The sequence below is a fragment of the Daphnia pulicaria genome, chromosome 5, assembly GCF_021234035.1.
Source record: "Daphnia pulicaria isolate SC F1-1A chromosome 5, SC_F0-13Bv2, whole genome shotgun sequence".
NCBI classification, from domain to species: Eukaryota; Metazoa; Arthropoda; class Branchiopoda; order Diplostraca; family Daphniidae; genus Daphnia; species Daphnia pulicaria.
The window spans coordinates 6,754,013-6,772,022 of NC_060917.1; the positions used below are offsets into that span (position 1 = coordinate 6,754,013).

General features: G+C 40.4%; 2 protein-coding genes and 1 long non-coding RNA gene across 4 annotated transcripts; all 3 read left to right on the top strand.

Annotated features, from left to right (window-relative positions):
* The first annotated feature begins 2,763 nt into the window (after positions 1-2,763).
* Positions 2,764-6,439, top strand: LOC124340518 (beta-1,3-galactosyltransferase 1-like). The gene is made up of 3 exons (XM_046793099.1): positions 2,764-2,775; positions 4,750-5,974; positions 6,061-6,439. Exons 2-3 carry the CDS (start codon positions 4,773-4,775, stop codon positions 6,260-6,262), a joined length of 1,404 nt encoding a protein of 467 aa, XP_046649055.1. The 5' UTR covers positions 2,764-2,775; positions 4,750-4,772; the 3' UTR covers positions 6,263-6,439.
* A 793-nt stretch (positions 6,440-7,232) lies between these two features.
* On the top strand, positions 7,233-9,856 carry LOC124340585. Of its 2 annotated transcripts, none has more exons than XR_006918103.1 (7): positions 7,233-7,465; positions 7,532-7,625; positions 8,084-8,162; positions 8,225-8,756; positions 8,819-8,904; positions 9,587-9,749; positions 9,826-9,856. It is a non-coding gene; the product is annotated as an uncharacterized LOC124340585 (long non-coding RNA). The 2 variants fall into 2 exon arrangements; XR_006918102.1 differs by lacking the exons at positions 9,587-9,749; positions 9,826-9,856 and adding exons at positions 8,958-9,237; positions 9,374-9,493.
* A 470-nt stretch (positions 9,857-10,326) lies between these two features.
* Positions 10,327-17,296, top strand: LOC124340556. The gene is made up of 6 exons (XM_046793148.1): positions 10,327-10,570; positions 10,663-10,945; positions 11,018-11,173; positions 11,346-11,591; positions 15,275-15,362; positions 15,932-17,296. Exons 3-6 carry the CDS (start codon positions 11,132-11,134, stop codon positions 16,231-16,233), a joined length of 678 nt encoding a protein of 225 aa, XP_046649104.1. The 5' UTR covers positions 10,327-10,570; positions 10,663-10,945; positions 11,018-11,131; the 3' UTR covers positions 16,234-17,296.
* Positions 17,297-18,010: the final 714 nt, after the last annotated feature.

Sequence of the window (18,010 nt, forward strand, 5' to 3'; positions counted from 1 at the left end):
ATCCATCCAATAATAATTTTACATTTTCTATATCCCCCCCCTCCCCACTACTCTCTCTCTTTTCTCTTTCTTGCGCCATTTTAGTTGAGATCCACGAGTCCGATACGGCACACACAAATATGTGCGTCCATTGCGTCACATCTGACAACTTCGCACGAGTCGATGCGTTCAACTCCCGAGGGTCTAATTAAAGTGACACACATGAAGATGTTGCAGACCCGAATTGAGACCAAATAGGCAACAACACGAAATAGCCTAACAGATAGACTATTTCCAAATGGGAATCTCTCTCGTCTCCATGGACAAACAATACGTAAATCTTTTTCTTTCTTTTTCTTTCTTTCTATTTCTTTCTATATGCACATTCCCGGATAAGTAGAATACGCCACCGCCGTCCGGGTATTTAAATCGCATCGTATATAAACAGGAAGAAGTAAAGGGCTCCTAAAACAAAAGGAAAGTAAATCTGCTGTATTAATGGGCATTCCGTTGTGGATCTACCCCGAGCACGTCTGAATGCCGATCAAAAGAAAAAGTCGAAAATGTTACAGGCACAACAACTGGGCGCAACATTAAAAACGGGAAATAAAATTAATGAGTTCTTCTCTGCTCCAGCTGGATGGAACTCCTTTTTGTTTTAACTACAGGCTCAACAGTCTTATCGGTGGGATTCCTCTTGTTCCTCTTACCCTCTCTGCGAAATAGCGAGAAAAGCAAACAAAATAACAAGCTGTCGCGTGTGTGGATGTAGGAAGGACGGACTTGTTGGTGCTGTGTCCTTATGGTCGTTGGCGGCGTTGGCGGACTATAGTCTATAGAGATGGTGTGTGCTCGGGTTTGTCCGTCCCCTCCTTGTTTATTCATCCGAGTGAGACAAATGACATACAGACAGCAGCAGCAGCAGCAGCAGAGCTCACAGTCGAGAAGATGAGAATATGAAAAAGGCCAAGTCTCCTGAGACGGGGGGAGAATAAGAAGAGCCGAGGCCTTTTTAGCCACCCTCTCAAAAAGAAGAAGAAGAAGTTGATCATCCACAAGAGTTTTCTCTCTTAAGTAAGTCCTTTCCTTGTTTTGACTGGGGAGATATGGGAGGTCGAGGTACTGGAACGAGTGACAAACCCAAAAAGGGCCAGCAGACGAATTAAGAGGCGGCTGTGCGTTGGCCATCAAACGACAACCGGAAGGAAGTGACCCTGTCCAGTTAGCGCTCAAAAAGAAAACCCACAATCTTTGCGATTTTTCCTTCAATCAAGACAAAGAAAAAAGAATAGACAGCGGCGCAAACAGCGTTGAAATGTCTCGCGGGGGACAAACACAGGCGCGGATGTCTTGTAGCTTCCGAAAAATGGACTTAACAGTCACGTCAATTGTTCTACTTTTGTGTGTGTGTTTATAGGGCCTGCACAGTCCAATGTACGGTACCTACTCTTTTTCAGACTTTTTCTCTTGTGGGGGTCGAACACGGGCAGGATACATCATCTGGCTGCCGCTGCCGCTGTGAATAACCTTAAAGCAGACGCCGATGCAAAACCCTAAAGAAAGAAGAAAGAATAAAAGACGACGAGTATATAGTAATATAGAGGGGAAAAAACGTGACGCATTTCGGTGGTGGTGGCATTTCATTCTTCTCTCCCCCTCCGCTTCTTGTGTTCCTTGTGCCGAGACGCCGACCGTCGCCACCGCCGATCTGAAAACGGAGGGGCACAGACGCCATCAAGTTCGCCGAGGTTATCTTCTTTTCTTTCGACGCCATAGATTCCCCCCACCCCACCCCACCCCACCGCCGTGTATACCTCATCACACTACTACACCCTATACTTCTCTTAAGTTGTTGTCGTACGATCTTTTTATCAGCTGCCATCCACTTGGCTGCCGTCGTCGCCACCGCCACCGCCGCCAACATATCGATCAGCGTCTTGTTTCTTTTTTCGCGGGGGGTTTTCATCAACTGATTTTGTATTGACCGCCACCGTCGAAATACCTTTTTTCAATTGCCAAGTACAATTTAGGAATTTCTTTTCTATTCTTTTTTCATTTATTGAATAGCAACAGAATTAAAAAGGCAATGTATCAACGGAATTTTAAAGGATGGTTATTTTCTAAGCGCTTCAATTTCAATTTTTTTTCGCAATCAATATTCCACTCTTTGTTGGCAATAACAAAAATCTGTTTTTCATTAAATTGAGAAAAAACGAAAAATTAGTTTCAAAGCTATTAAAACAATACCTGTCAACTATGACTTGGTTGATTATTCCACCATTAAATTATTTTTCAAAAATATCACACCAAAAATTTTCTGCCAGAAATTTGAGACGTAAATAGAACGCGTACAGCAAATTTTTATTGACGTGACGTTAAATTTTGATTTAATTGTTAATGCACTACCGAATTCCGTTATTATTACGACGTGGTCTGGAAAAAGAAACCATCAATTTAGAAAGGTGATCTGCTGTTATTTGAGGAGTTGCCACTTTTGGAAAGGGTCGCATGGGTATTCTGTGGAAATCATGATATCATCATGCAGGCTTGCAAAATTGCAATGCAACTATTTCTAGTTCTCTGATACACATGTCCCCCCCCCCCCCCCCATAGCCCATGCTATTACTTTTCCCAATAGAAACGGTATTAAATTTGTTGAGCCAATTACAGAGCAACACGTTGATTAAGAACTATGCTACCTGATCTTTTGACTCCACCCAGCACAATCGCATCGAATTGGGCTACAATTCACATTTTTATTAGTGAATAGTATTCTGGTGGCTTCGGTCTTGAAAGGTAAGAATCCCAATGCTAATAAAATATACCATTTGCGCTTATTGGGTTTACTGTTTTAAAAGGGTTTAAAAAAACTGAAGGTTTGTAACCTTGAGTCGAAAACCCAAAATTTTGGTTTATTCATTTATTTATGCCTCACCAACCGTTAAATTGCTAAACAATCGCCTGTGATACGAAAGAGAATCCCACCTTAATCTATCGTTTTGTTTTTATAATAACATTTCAGAACGTTAGGCCTTACTACATTACCGGTAGTCTTGGCATTAGTACAACTGCTGTCGGCCAGTTTTTCATCTCCAGTTGACCTCGGCGCGTAAAATGAAGCTTTCGAAAAGAAAAGAAATTGGTTGAATGGCACTTGAAAAATATAGATAATCATCAACGAAAACATAAATGTTATGTTGGGAGTAGAAAAGAGAATCGATCCCGTTCGAGGACGTCTTCCTAACCGGAATTTGTTAAAAAAGGGGAACAGCCTAGGTCAAGAAGCAATATTCTACACAGGCACTCACAGGTTTTTATTTTATTTTCTATCCATCAATCCCCAAAATAACTATTTAATTTTCTTGTAAAAACATTATTATTTATTTTTGTCTCAAGTGTCTTTTATCGTCCTCTGCCAACCGTTCCGCCGCCGTGTGATTTGCGAAAATTCGTCGGGTGGCCGACCGACAATTAATCAAAGACAATAAAGAAGACAGTCAGCACCTGTGCGTGCTTGTGTAGAATATTGCTTCTTGACTTTGGCTTTTTCCCCTTTTTAACACATTCCAGTTAGGAAGACGTCCTCGAACGGGATCGATTCTCTTTTCTACTCCAAACATAACATTTATGTTTTCGTTGATGATTCTATGTATTTTTCAAGTGCCTTTCGACGATTTTCTTTTCTTTTCAAAAGCTTCATTTTATGCGCACTTGTTTCCCCCCCACCCATTTCTCTATGAAGAGCACTTTGCTGTTTCAACATCAGTATTTTTGGCCGTCATCGATAATTCCAAGGAGATGATTTTTTGTTTCACTGTGTTCATCGGATTTGTTTTTTCTCTTTTGGGAGATCATGTGGAGATGACATATACAGATTTGAAATTATTTGATTCCTTTTTATTCTTGGTGAAACAAGCGAATGTAGATACGGTGGCTCCATTCATTCATTGAATGGATGACATCACCACAGGATTCCACTTGCATATTGACAATAACAAAAATCTGTTTTTCATTAAATTGAGAAAAACGAATAGGTAATTAATTAAAAAGCTATTAAATACCCGCCAACTATGACTTGGTTGATTACTCGACTAATAAATTATTTTTCAAAAATATCAGGCATAATGATTTCTGCCAAAAATTCGAGACGTACATAGAACGCGTACTGCAAATTTTTATTGACGTGACGTTAAATTTTGATTTTTGTAATACTCAACATAAATTCAGAAAAGGTAAAGTGCCGAATTCTGTTGTTATTACGACGTGGTCTGAAAAAAGAAACCAACAATTTAGAAAGGTGATCTGCTGTTATTTGAGGAGTTGCCAATTCTGGAAAAGGTCGTATGAGTATTCTATGGAAATCATGATATCATCATGCAAGCTTGCAAAACACATCCCCGACATAGCCCATGCTAATACTTTTCCCAATAGAGACGGCATTGAATTGGTTGAGCCAATTACAGAGCAACACGTCGATAAAGAACTACTATACCTGATCTTTTGACTCCACCCCACACCTGTTCAATGACGCAATTTGTACATGAATCGAATCAAATTGGGCTACAGCTCACATTATTATTTTAGTTAAAAGTATTGTGATGGCATCGTTCTTGAAAGGTAAGAATCCCAATGCTAATAAAATATACTGTTTGCGTTTTTTGGGGGCTTTACAAATACTGTTAAAAAGGTTTCTCCATTGCCAAACAATCACCTGTGATGCGTAATAGAATTCCACCTTAATATAGTTTTGTTTTTCAAATAACATTTCAGAACGTTTTATTAATAGGAGAAACATGATTGGCAAATTCATTTTTGTATCGTTATGCCTAACTGTATTCGTGCAACTGCTGCCCAGCGGTTCATCTCCACGCAAAGAACAAATTCCTGCTGTCGGACAAAAGTTGTTTGGACTCGGATGTCATAATGAGAAAAAAAGAATCGATCAACTAATTGGAACTATCGATGCCTTAAAAAAGGTCCCGGCCAAAGACACTATTGCTGATATGGAAAATGCTCTTCGTAGAGAAAGAGCAAAAAATCAAGAGCTTCAAGTTTTGGTAGAGAAATTAACTAAAAACTTGGAATTATGCGACGACAAACGTAAAATGTTTAATAACTACGTGCTGGATTCTTTTTTACGAAATTCGCCTTATTCTGGAGTAGAAAATTACACCCGGTACGCAGTGGCTCGATTAGGGATGTTGCCAATCAAAAATGCGAAACCTTTGATACCCAAATTCGGAACAGTCATCAACGACGTTCTTTCTTTTCGATATCCCATCAACATTCCGTCGTGTCCAGCAGCAGAAATAACAAATAACACTTGGTCGAACCCAAGTGTTTTCATAGCGATTATATCGGCTCCGGAACATTTCAAAGAGAGAAATGACATCAGAGAAACGTGGCTGATTCACCTCAAAAGTGCCCTGGAAAAAAATCTGCTGGGCATTAGCACCCGATTCGGTTTCTTTCTCGGTCAGACTCGAAACGATTCGATTCAAAAGCGAATCGAAGAAGAGAATCAGAAACACGGGGACATCGTCCAAATCGAAATGGACGATTCGTACCGCAATTTGACGCTGAAAGGCATCGCCGTGCTCAACTGGGTGCGGCAACAATGCGCCAAGGTCGACCTCGTTTTCAAAGTGGACGACGACGTCTACGTCAACGTGCACAATCTCGTTCATTTCGTCCGGTCCAATTATCAATTGAACAACAGTTTGTTCGGCTACGGCAATTTCGGCTTCTACCCAATCAGGATGCCGGGATACCCGGAGGACTACGCCAAATGGGACATGACTTTCGAACAGTATCCGTGGAGTCATTATCCCAATTACGTCAACGGTCCGGCCTATTTCATGCACTCAAGCGTCGTTATTCCGTTATTGGCTGCCAGTCAGACCACTCCTTTGATCCCGTTCGAGGACGTTTTCCTAACCGGAATGTGCACGGAAAAAGCCGGTGTCAAGATGCGATATTCCGCAGGCACTCACAGGTTTTTATTTTATTTTCTATCCATCAATCCCCAAAATGACTATTTAATTTTCTTGTAAAAACATTATTATTTATTGTTGTCTCAAGTGTCTTTTATCGTCCTCTGCCAACCGTTCCGCCGCCGTGTGATTTGCGAAAATTCGTCGGGTGGCCGACCGACAATCAATTCGTCACCCACTCGGCCGTCGACGATTTTTATCGGAACAAGACCCAGTGCGTCGTCACCGAATCGGACGGAACCAAAAAGACAATCGACTTCACCGCCCCCGTTGTCTTCAAGTTCACTTAGTCTGTTAGACAAGACAATGAAGACAAGATTAAATCCCTTTTGGAAATAACGCTGAAAAATCGACATACATTGGCCTAATTTATTAGCAACAACAATTCGCGCGCTTAATTTCAACTAACATTATTAATCATTTGTCATGTACAAGAGAACACTAATAATAAAATAGACTTGCTTTATCCGGTAATAATTGTTATTGTTCATTATTTGATTTTTAACATCCTGGGCGATCCTGGGGTCAGGGGTGCAAGTCTATCTCAGTCGTACGCTCTTTTTATCAGCTGCGATCCAAATATTTTAAATAATTTTCAAAAATTTATTTGTATGCCAGTATGCGACAGTAGAACTCCAGTGACAATAGAACTCCAAAGACATAAGAACACCTTTTTTTTAAGTATTATTAAAAATACCCGACAATAGAACTCCAGTGCCCGACAGTAGAACTCCACTACTTTGTCGAACATGAAAATAATTAAAGAATTCATTGGAGTTCTATTGTCGTGTAGTGGAGTTCTACTGTCGTCAACGGTCCAGCGCAGAAATCATTCGTAGTTTTTTCTGAGAAGGAAAAAAGAATCGACCAAAAAGGAGCTTATATGGAAATGAATTGTGTTTCGTTTCGGTACAGAAGTCGGGGGCAGTAGGATATGCACAGAGGATCGGATGATGGATCCATGACGCGATTAATGGGCGGCCATCCCATCACATCCAATAGGTATCTTAATAGCTTTAATAAAAAAGCTATTTTGTAGAGTGAATATAATTTTTTTCCAAACTTTTATAGTTCATATGCTATTTTGATTTTTTTTAAATAGGAAAACTAATCACAAACATCCTTTCGGTACCTTGCTAACGCAGGTAGCTGACAATATTTTAACGTGAATGTTTTATTTGTCCCTAGATGGCGCATGGCGAATAAGTTTCAGCCATTGAGCAGACGTCATTTTGTTCTGGACCATGTTCTGGACAGAAGGAATTGAGACATTGAGTTTTCCAGAAATCATCGTTCGGCTTTATTTAACGCGAAGCTATTAAAGAAAACTCCAGACGATACAGAGTTCAATCAAAAGTCAAAACTACGTAAGGAGGAAGGAGAGAAAAGAAAACTTAAGTGTGGCAAGATGGAAAACGAAACAATGTTGGGAGGGTCGAGAATCTGGAGAAACTTCTGAACTTAACACTGAACAGGCTGAAATTCTCTAAATTGTAAGTTGTGTGACATTTTTTGCATAGAAATTAAGCATTAATTTTAAAGTCTTTGTATTCTCTTAGTATCGCTCATTGGCCTACAAGCAACAAGGCAACATCTGATGATTCTGATCTTGCATGAATGGAAGAGAACATTTGGCACTATGATAATAATTTGGTAATATGATTTGATAAATTAATTTATTCCTTGTTTTTTGTTGCCATTTCTCCGTGACTCCTAATAATCCAGCTGTTAGTCATGCTTCCACTGTGATAACCCGGATGGGAGGGTTTAAGTTTATTCAGGGAATTTTTGCCGTTAAAAATTGGCACTCCTTTCAATTTGTTTCTGAATCTTTAAGTCTGTGCTGGATTCAAATTTTTAACACTGGTCAAGAGAGTAGTTTCTCCGGTTCATATAGAATATTAAAATGAAACGAGAAAATTTAGTTTAGTTTTTAAAATTTTTATTTACTGTCTTTATTGTTATACCAAGAATGTTTTAGCTTCACCACACACTTAACATTCCTGTTAATTTTATAATATATTCCGAATAAAGTTGCAGATGTCCTTCATAAGTGATGGTATTGTGTTATTGTCATTGTGGTCTAATGAGAATATTTATTTTTATTTCAGGTTAACTTTTGAAGAGAAAGTGAGGAGAAAATACTCCAAGGATCTCATTCCTCCAACAACTATGGCAGATTTGTTCACGGTATCTTCCCCTGATTTTATTTATTTACTGCATTCGTAATTAATCTCATATTCTCTTTTCAGGTTTGCCCTCGCCGCTGTTCGATAGACTTTATCAATTGGTGGAAAATGACAAGTGGTCGGCCGCGCTGAAATTCAAGATCGATAAATTATATACAGTAGATGTTTAGAAATTACAAGTGCATATCTGGGCTCCCTTCTCAGTGGCCCCGTTTCCCTAATTAACCACTAACCAGTCGCTGCGACAACCAGGAGTAAGGGAGTGGACTGGTCGAACAGGGACTTGCAAGGCGCATGATTCGATGAAATCTGTTGGAGGGTCATGAGTCTAAGCCGGAAGACTACTAAGATTAATCGCTCTCGTAATAACTGTTCCTCGGCTCTCTTCGCTCTTTTTCCGGTTTCTTTTAACCATTGCCGGGTAACCTCCCTTGTCGAGTCAGTGCGGGTAGTGTCTTCCCTTGCTTGACTGGCTGTAGTTTGAACCGGACGGTCTGTTAAAATAAGAATTTAAATCTAGAACAACGCCTCCTTTGAGCGGCCCGGACAACCCTGAATCCTTTAGGGTTGCCATTCCATCGAGGCTTAAACGAGGGTACGTAATTACACTTTAGTCAAATTGTTAAAGCTACAAATTCAATTGTTTGTATTACCCAGATGACGCGGAGGTGTTGCTCATTGAGGGGTTTTGGTGACAAGGAGTCACTGAACGAAACGCTAAACCAAATGAAAAAATAAGAAAGGTAATGACATGAAGCTTTTGCTTTCGCAGAAAATAATTTGAATTTGTTTGGAGCCAACGATCCTTTATATATCCGAGCCGAGTCCTTTCCGTCTACATTCGGTATGAAGAGCAAAACCCAAATTTCAACACATTTTACTGCTTAGCAACGAAAACAAAGCGAGTGTCAAAACATTGTTTTACTTGCGCATACTTTATTGTGGCAGAAACGCGTTGGTCATGTAACAGGGTGGAATTTTTTTCCCTTTTGTTCATGCAGCATCAAACGACACGCGATAGGTTCTGGCGGTAATCAACTATTCAAAATGGTAGACATGTCAATGTAAAAGACAGGGTAAGGGTAGCTCCTGTAAATGTTATTCATTTATGTTAAATAGCTGCTAGTAGGATCTCATTGTTGATTTGCGGTTACAAAATCCATAGCCCTAGACTTCAGGCATTGTCAATCAATCATTTGATTTGTGTTTTAGATGCTCCTAAATCAGCTGTGGAAATACGATTCCCCCCGCTTCTCCTGGATGGTTACTTAGGATCATTTAAGTTCATTTTTGAGTTATTCGTTGTGAACGTAGCGGACAGTCTATCGAGCTTTAACAATTGCGTCTAATTTCTTATTTTATTCAACCGTTCTATGAGAAGCTTTGATTTCTATTTTGTTATATTAATAATTTATCTTTTTTTAGATTTTTTCTCCGACCGCAGGTGCAAGGAATATGTTTGAAACTTAGAAAAGTTTGCAGTAGAATATTTAAAAAAAGCCAACTGTCCTTCAAACGGTTCGAAATGGAAGATTTATTCATTTGACACCGAAGAAACGAGTCAAATGTAAAATGTGGTATTTTTAAAGTGACTAAAATTTAAGCCATTATCATTTATGATTTGATATTTATTTTGATAGTGGTTTTTGTTGACCCATCCCCAGCAACGTCAACCTGCAGAAAGAAAAAGGCCAGTTTCTATGACCTTGACGCTCGAAGGTCACGGAGATCATTACGTAAAACGTGTCATGCAGTGGTGTAGAGGTTGGGTGAGAATGACAAGTGTTGCTTCATTATCAAAAAGGTACAATAGCCGCAAGTGTAAGCTTTTTGGTATTCATTTTGATATTGGTTATTGTAGACCCATCCCCGGCAAAGTCACCTGCAGAAGGAAAGGCCAGTTTGCATTTCAATCGAAGGTGATCATGGAGATCATTACGTAAAAGGTGTCAGGCATTGGTGTAGAGGTTGGGTGAGAACGGGACGTTTTGCTTCATTATCAAGAAGGTAAAAGAGCCATTAGGCTTAAGAGGAGGGGCGAGAAAAAATTGTATTAAAGGCGAGAGAAAAGTTGACAGGGATCAGTCGAGTGAGCATCTCCGACACGGCAATAACTCCATATTTCGTCGTAATATCAGTTCGCAATCATGGGTAAATGTTCATTTTTATTTCGAGTTGTAAATCTATTCTATCTTGTTATTAGTTGTTGGTACGACTAGTTACCTTCGAAGAATAATTTCCGATTGTTTATTGCATAGTTAATTATGGCATTGTGTTGCTGTTGGGTGTTGTATCGTTGATGTCGACCACGAGAGAAAATCTTTTAAAAGGAAAGAGAAAAGGCAACAGAAGTCAATCGAGTGAGCATCTCCGACCCGGCGACAACTTCATTCTTCGTCGTATTATCAGGTCGCAATCACGTGTAAATAATCTGTATTCCTACGTGGAATTTTGTATCAATTTCCATTTTTTCTATTTGATAATATGTCCGTTCCACCAAGGATCCAGATGATTTCACCACAACTTGTGCTGCTCCTCAAGCTACACTACCAAAGCGCTACAGTACTACACCGAGGCACCTACTGAGACTACGCAACTACGTATGCTGCCCCAACCTACGACACCGAGGCTCCAGCTTATTACATCACCAAGGCTGTCGAATTCTACACTGGAGCGCCCAAGTACGACAGAAATCAGTCAAGTGAGCTTCTCCGACACCCAACACGGCAATCCCGAAGTTTCGAATAAACTTCGTTTCAAACAGTGGAACGGCAAAGAGTGAAGGTGAGTTCTTTATTATTGTAATTTTGTGCAACATGTACTAATGACTTGTTTTCCTTCCTTGTCTGTCTTTAGAACAAGACAAATTCGACTGCAATCGCGTCGAATTGAATAGTAAAGATAACATATTCGTACGTGTACACCGCGCCGTTAAACTTGACATTTTTGGTCGGCAAGCCGCACTTGACGATGGCCGTACCATCACCTACGACAAGTGCGTTATTGCCACAGGTAAACATTTTATGCCAAACGAAATTATGGAATGCTGAATAACTTTGATAATCTTCCTGCTCGATAGTATCTAAGAGTCTATTTAAATTGCTAGCAATTTATTTCTATGAATTAGTTCTACGAATAGAATTAGTTCTACGAATTCCTCTAAAAATGGCCTTTATTTTGTTAGGTGTTAAACGAAAATCTTTTCCAATCCCTGAGCGGTGCCCTTAAAGATGCCCACGAGCACGTAGCGCTGTTCCGCAACATCGATGGCGGTAACATAGGTCGAGTTCTCCGTCCTCCTAAATATTTGAGCCAATGGACAACCGAGAAGGTGAAAGCGGAAAGTGTTAATGTTTTGCCCAAAACTAATGTTGAGGGTGTAATTTTGGAAGACTACAAGGCCGCATTGACCTTAAACAATGGTCAAAAGGTAAAAAAAGTCCAGTCCTCCACCGTTTGAGCATTAGTCATTTCGCCTTTCTTGTGAGCTATTGCCTTTTGGCCTCGGTCGGACTGGGAATCTCCACCTCAAGACAAACTTCGCCCACTCGATTGTAAAACTTGTCGTACAGTTGCAGCTTATTGAGACCGTCGTCCAAACTGGACAAGTCAACTTTAACGAAGCCGACCGTCTTCAAACCCAATTTTGACGATTTTTTTACTTTGATGCTCATTCGACACTCTTCCGGATTTCGAGTCTTGATGGTAAAGTCTTCGTTCCATTCCGGCTGGCTACCGCGGATGGTTTTGGTTTTTATTTTCCTGACCATGTCACGGGACATCAGGCTGTGCCATTGCTCGACCCGCATTGAAATGTTATACTTGTCAGAATCCTTTGCTTTTGGAAAGTCTACTCCTCTCACAACTTTGACATTGAAATGCTTCAAAGGCTTCTGGTTTCCTTCCTCGCAAACAGATTTTTCGGGATTTGGGGGCAACTGTCGATCTATAGGCTTATCACGGAATTGATTATCAGTGCTCCTATTGGATATAGCCTTCGGTGGCTGTTTCTCAACTTGTTCATTTTTCTCAGGTATAATCGTCTCTTTGGCGATTTCAGTTAGTTCAGTTTCACCCAGCACCGTATCTTTGTTAGTCACATTTCCGGTGTCGTCAATCGTCTTCTGCAAATTCTCGTTCAGACTCTCCGCTTCCGGCTTTTTCTCTTTCGTTTCAAGTTCATGTCCGGTAGACGGAGGTACTTCAGCCAGCGTTTCCTTGGGTTTACAAACGATCTCTGGGCTTGGAATGACTTCCGGCAGCATGTACTCGATCTCCACCTCAAGACAAGCTTTACCCACTGAATTGTGAGTCTCGTCGTAGAGTTGCATCTTATTGAGGCCGTTCTCCAAGCTGCACATGTCAAGTTTAACGAAGCCAACCGTGGACGTCTTCAAACCCAATATCGACGACTTTTTCAGTTTCATTGTTAACATCCACTTTTCCGGATGCTCAGTAATGGTACTGGTATATTGTTTATTCCACTGCGGCTGGCTGCCGCGGATTGTTTTAGTTTTGAAATTCCTGGACTGGAAGTGGATCATGCCGTACCATACATCGACCTGCATGGAAACGTAATAATTTTCCTTGGCTTCCGGGAGGTTAACTCCTCTTACAACTCTGATTTGGATCTCTCTATAATGCTTCCGGTTTCCTTTCTCGCAATCATGGTGCGGCTCTGGTGCTTCCCGTTTCTCATCCGTTGCCCAATCATTTAGAAGTTGAGATTTTTCGGTATTTGGGGGTAATGCGTGTCCATTTCCAGGCTTATGACGAAATTGATTATCAGTGCTCTTATTGGATTTAGCCTTCGATGGTTGTTCCTCAACTTGTTCACTTTCCTCAAGTATAATTGTCTCTTTGGCGATTCCAAGTAGTTTAGTTGCAACCACCGGATCTTCGTTTGTCACATTTCCGGTGTCGTCAATCGTCTGCTGCAAATTATCGGACAGACTCTCCGGTTCCGGCCTTTTCTCGTCTATTTCAAATTGTTCGTTAGACGAAGGTATTTCAGCCGGAGTCTCCTTGGGTTTAGAAACGATCACTGGGCTTGGAATAACTACCGGCAGCAGGTACTCGATCTCCACTTCAAGACAAGCTTTGTCCACTGGATTGTAAGACTTGTCGTACAGTTGTAGCTTATTGAGGCCGTCGTCCAAGCTGGACAAGTCAAGTTTAACGAAGCCGACCGTGGACGTCTTCAAACCCAATATCGACGACTTTTTTACTTTGATGGTCATTCGACAATCTTCCGGATTATGAGTCTTGATAGTAAAGTCTTTGTTCCACTCCGGCTGGCTACCGCGGATGGTTTTAGTTTTAATTTTATTGTCCTGGACGCGGTTCATGCCGCGGCATTGCTCGACCCGCATGGAAACGTAATATTTGTCATAATCTTTTGCTTTCGGAAGGTTTACTCCTCTCTTAAATCTGATTTTGAAATGCTTGAAAGGCTTCTGGTTTCCTTCCTCGCAAACAGGTAGCGGCGGTGGTTCTTCCCGTTTTTCATCCATTGCCCCATTCTGTTTCTGTGGAAGTTGAGATTTTTCGGAATTTGAGGGTAGTACCTGTCGATCTCCAGGCTTATGAAGGAATTGATTATCAGTGCTCTTATTGGATTGAACCTTCGATGGCTGTTCCTCAACTTGATCACTTTCTTCAGGTATAATCGTCTCTTTGGTGATTTCAGTTACTTCAGTTTTACCCAGCACCGGATCTTTGTTAGACATATTTTCGATATCGTCAATGATCTCGGGCAAACTCTCCGGCTTCGTCTTTTTCTCGTCCATTCCAAGTTGTTGGTTGGATGGACGTACTTCAACCGGAATGTCTATTATGGGTTCAGAAACTGGCTCTTCTGCAGGCGCTTCATCCAGTTCCTGATTCTCGGCCGGAATTTCGTTGGATAAACTTTCGGTGGTGAGAATAGTTTCTCGCGTTTGAAAGTTGAGACTCTCCGGGTTATCTTGGAGCATGTCAAATTGTTCTATCACCGGCATCTCATTTGGTTTTTCGACTATAATGCCAACTTCCTCGCCATTCCTCGGGGTCAGACTACTCATTTGATCCCCCAGTTTCTCGATTGTGTCGGTCTGGTTGTTAAGGGATGCTCGTAGTTCTTCCACTTCCGCCTTACTGGATAGAAGAAGACGATTGGTATCTTCCATTTTTCGCCTCAACTGTGACTCCTTTTCGGCCAAACGGAGATTTTTCGTTTCAAGTTCAGAAATGGTTCTATTCTTTGACTCAAGCTCACGTGTAGTCACGGCCAACTCGCGCGTGTCCAATTGTTGTTCGGCAAGACAAACTCTGAGATTTTCCAATTCCGCCCGACTGGATGCGATAACGTTATCCCTGTCTTTTATTTTTCGCCTTAGACGGGAATCCTCATTTGTCAAGCGGAGATTTTTCTCTTTTATGTCAGAAATTTCACGTTTCTTTTCTTCCAGTTCGCTTTTGGTAGTTGCTAACTCGTCGTGTACGTTCTGAAACATTTTTAGCTTTGATGAGGTGTCTGTCAGTTTGGATTGAAGCAGACTCAACTCATTCTCCAAGCGTTCATTTTCCAATACAGTCAGGTTTTTATCATCGTCTTTCGCCATCAAAGGAAGACAACTTTGTTTGTTCAAGTCATTTCCGTTGGAAGTCGAAAGACCTTTGTCAATTTCAAGTTTGGTTGCGCGTAAAACGTCCGGTTCAATCATCTTCAGGATAACAGCCGAAAGCCGAGTTTGTGATTCGGTCGATCGACTGAATAAATCCATCAAGTTGCAATCTCTGCCTATATCCCAGCAGACATAAGCAAAAAGCAAAGCCAATGTAATAGTGACTGCCAAAATGTCTATAACGATCATTTTCACCACTGGTAGTTAGGGTGTTTGCTAGTGAAAACTGCTATGTCTGCTATTGCCGTTGGGGTTGCCTAATGCCTATATAGACTTGCCAGGAGAATCCCATTTAGCATCCGTCACTTTCCTCTGTTTTAATCAGATTTCTAATTATGTTTATGCTATTTTACTTTTTTTTTTATGTGTTATCATAGACTAGGGTTTAACGAACATTGTTCAATTAGTTATGGATTAATTGCAATTCATTTTAATCTTTTAATTGCAGTTTGAAATGAAAGTTTTCGTAATTCCGGTTTGGGATTCAAATGTTGCCGGTCTGGACATGTCTGGAAAACGACAGGGCGCCCGTAGCGGTAAATTCACCAACTAAGAAGAATAAAAGTTTATGAATTTCTCTTAAATTTTCATTGATTTGAGATTCTAAGCCAATCGTTTCCGTGTTTTTCTGTAGCATTATTTGGTTTTTAGGTGGGTAAATTGCAAAAACTTTGACGAGGCTGTTGCCCTGAAACCGATAACGAAATGATAAATGACGTTACATGGGCCCATGGTTTGAAAGTCATTTTCCCGTAAACTATAATCAGTAACAAAAGTCAATGTTAATTAATCTCTTCTTATTTTATTTGGTTTATTTTGACGCGAAGCGAGAATATAGGTTGGCTAATTATGAATTATTTTCTCTAGAAGAGGAAGTGGGTAGTAAATCAGACCATAATGGCCGCTTCCTATCAAGCCTATCCTCCTTTTCTAATAGCAGTAGAGACCAAATCAGATCTTTCTTCTTTTGTCAGTTTCTTAGCAGATTAAGGTATCAAGGTATTAGGGTAAAAAGGTGTAGTAGTTGGTGGTGGAGTGAATTGAATGAACCCAGCCAGTTCCCAATCAATGTGATCAAGTGATACTGATTTTTCTCTTAATATAGTTAGATCCGCCGAAGATCGTCGCTATCATGACGTCGACACGGAAATGAACGGCCGTTTCATCACCTCCAACGACATCCAAATGGCGGAATGCAGAAAATCAAGGCCAGCCCGGAATGGAACGCAACTGGAACTAGGATCGGAGGTGGATCAGCGCCCAATCCAGCGTCCGGCTGTTTCGATGTCGATCGCTGATATCCAATTCATTCAAGGTATGGAATCATGTCAATTCATTTACCACCATAGAATATTTCGCAGCTCAGTTTGGAATTCGTTGGCAATGGTCGAATCGATCGATGACTGAAGCGCAGCTGATCTACAGCTATGATAGGCCTATACTCTTTATTTTTCCTTCAAGTTTGTGATTGGCCATCGTGTTTATTTTTAGGCTTGTTGACTTGAATCATTCGCATTTGATTTAGACTTGCTACTTTTCTTATTTCCTTACTGCCGAAGTTTTTGTTTGTTTGTTTTCATATTTTGATTCAAAAGAATTTGGATGGAATATGATGGGGAGTTTTCTTCATTCGAGGGTGCAGGTTTAAATGAATAATGGAGAGTGGGGGGTTAAAATCGGATAAAATTGTAAGTTTTAAAGCTAGAAAAGAGAAAAAAGGTATAAATAAAAAAAAAGAAATCGGGTCGGAATACTGATGACACGTTCACCCAACAACAGCTGTTGATCTACAGCTATGATATACCCTTTATTTTTCTTTAAGTTTGTGGTTGGCCATCTTGTTTATTTTTAGGCTTCTTGACTTGATGAATCATTCGCATATAATTTGGACTTGTGCTTTTCTTATTGCCATACTGCCGAGAAAAAAGAAACGTGACTTTTTCTGGGCTCTAGATATTGTGAATTTCAAACATTCATACAGCGGCACTGTCGGAAAAACTAAAACATTTCTATGATGTGATGGGTTATAGTCATACTTCGTTTATTATTCCAACAGAGTGCACCTTATTTATTCATCGGAATCATTCATCTTTTTAAAAAAATGCTGATGGGACACGAGGTCTAATTGACTTGTGCCAGCACCACTTTATTATGGGAAAATGATTCGATGGTGACTGATGAGTCAATTTTGTTGAATATCTACTAATCTTATCGCTCGAACATTTTGACGGCTCAAAAACCGTTTGACTTAAAATAACGCTCACCGTGCTGGGCTAAACAGTATCGGCTTGACATTATATTTATTGCTTCACAAATTTCCTGTTGACATCTGTAGCCTATTTTTTTAACTTAACAATTTTCGTTTCATTCGACTCGTCATTTTAAGATGTAAGCCACTTTTTTTCTTACGCTGATGAACAGGAGATGTCATGTCCCTAAAAAGAATAACCAAAAGTCATATGTTTGCTTTTTATATGTTTATTTTTTGAATTTTGAAATGCCATTGAATTGTTTTCGAAGGATCGGCGAAATTATTATTATCATTATTATTATTATTATTTTTAAGTTATTATCAGAACGAACTCAGCATCATATCCAAAATATCAAGGAGTGTCTTGTTGGGGGCTGGGCATGGATTGACGAACAAATTTTTCATGTAGTTTCGTTCGGTTGGCTGGTAGCCGTCGGTGCTCTGCTGCGGGAGCGACTCAGCCTCTGTTGATGCTGGCTGTTGCTCAACTTTCTGAGTTTCCTCATCTTCCTTTTCCCCCACCGCATCTGTGTTAGTCATATTTTTGTCGTCGTTAATGGTCTGCTGCAAATTATCGGTGCAAATTATCGGACTCTTCGGTTCCGGCTTTTTTTCGTCCGTTTCAAATTTTTCGTGAGACGCAGGTACTCGAGGTACTCCAACCGGAGTCTCCTTGGGTTCAGAAATTATCTTTGGGTTGAGAATGACTTGCGGCAACGGGTATTCGATCTTTATCTCCAGATCAACACAAGATTTGCCCACCGGATAGAAATTTCGGTTATACAGTTTCACCCTATTGACTTGATATGCAAACAATTCGGACACGTAAATTACGCCGGAGCCGACCGTGATTGACGTCTTCAAACCCCATTTCGACAACTTTTTGAGTTTAATAGTTATCATCCACTTTTCCGGATTTTGAGTCTTGATGGT

Excerpts from the sequence above, each read along its gene's own strand:
- LOC124340518 (XM_046793099.1), top strand. The coding sequence starts at position 4,773 with ATGATTGGCAAATTCATTTTTGTATCGTTATGCCTAACTGTATTCGTG. Across the intron at positions 5,975-6,060 it reads TATTCCGCAGGCACTCACAG|TGTCTTTTATCGTCCTCTGC; the intron begins GTTTTTATTTTA and ends TGTTGTCTCAAG.
- LOC124340556 (XM_046793148.1), top strand. The coding sequence starts at position 11,132 with ATGGCCGTACCATCACCTACGACAAGTGCGTTATTGCCACAG. Across the intron at positions 11,592-15,274 it reads CCTTAAACAATGGTCAAAAG|TTTGAAATGAAAGTTTTCGT; the intron begins GTAAAAAAAGTC and ends TTTTAATTGCAG. Across the intron at positions 15,363-15,931 it reads ACGACAGGGCGCCCGTAGCG|TTAGATCCGCCGAAGATCGT; the intron begins GTAAATTCACCA and ends CTCTTAATATAG.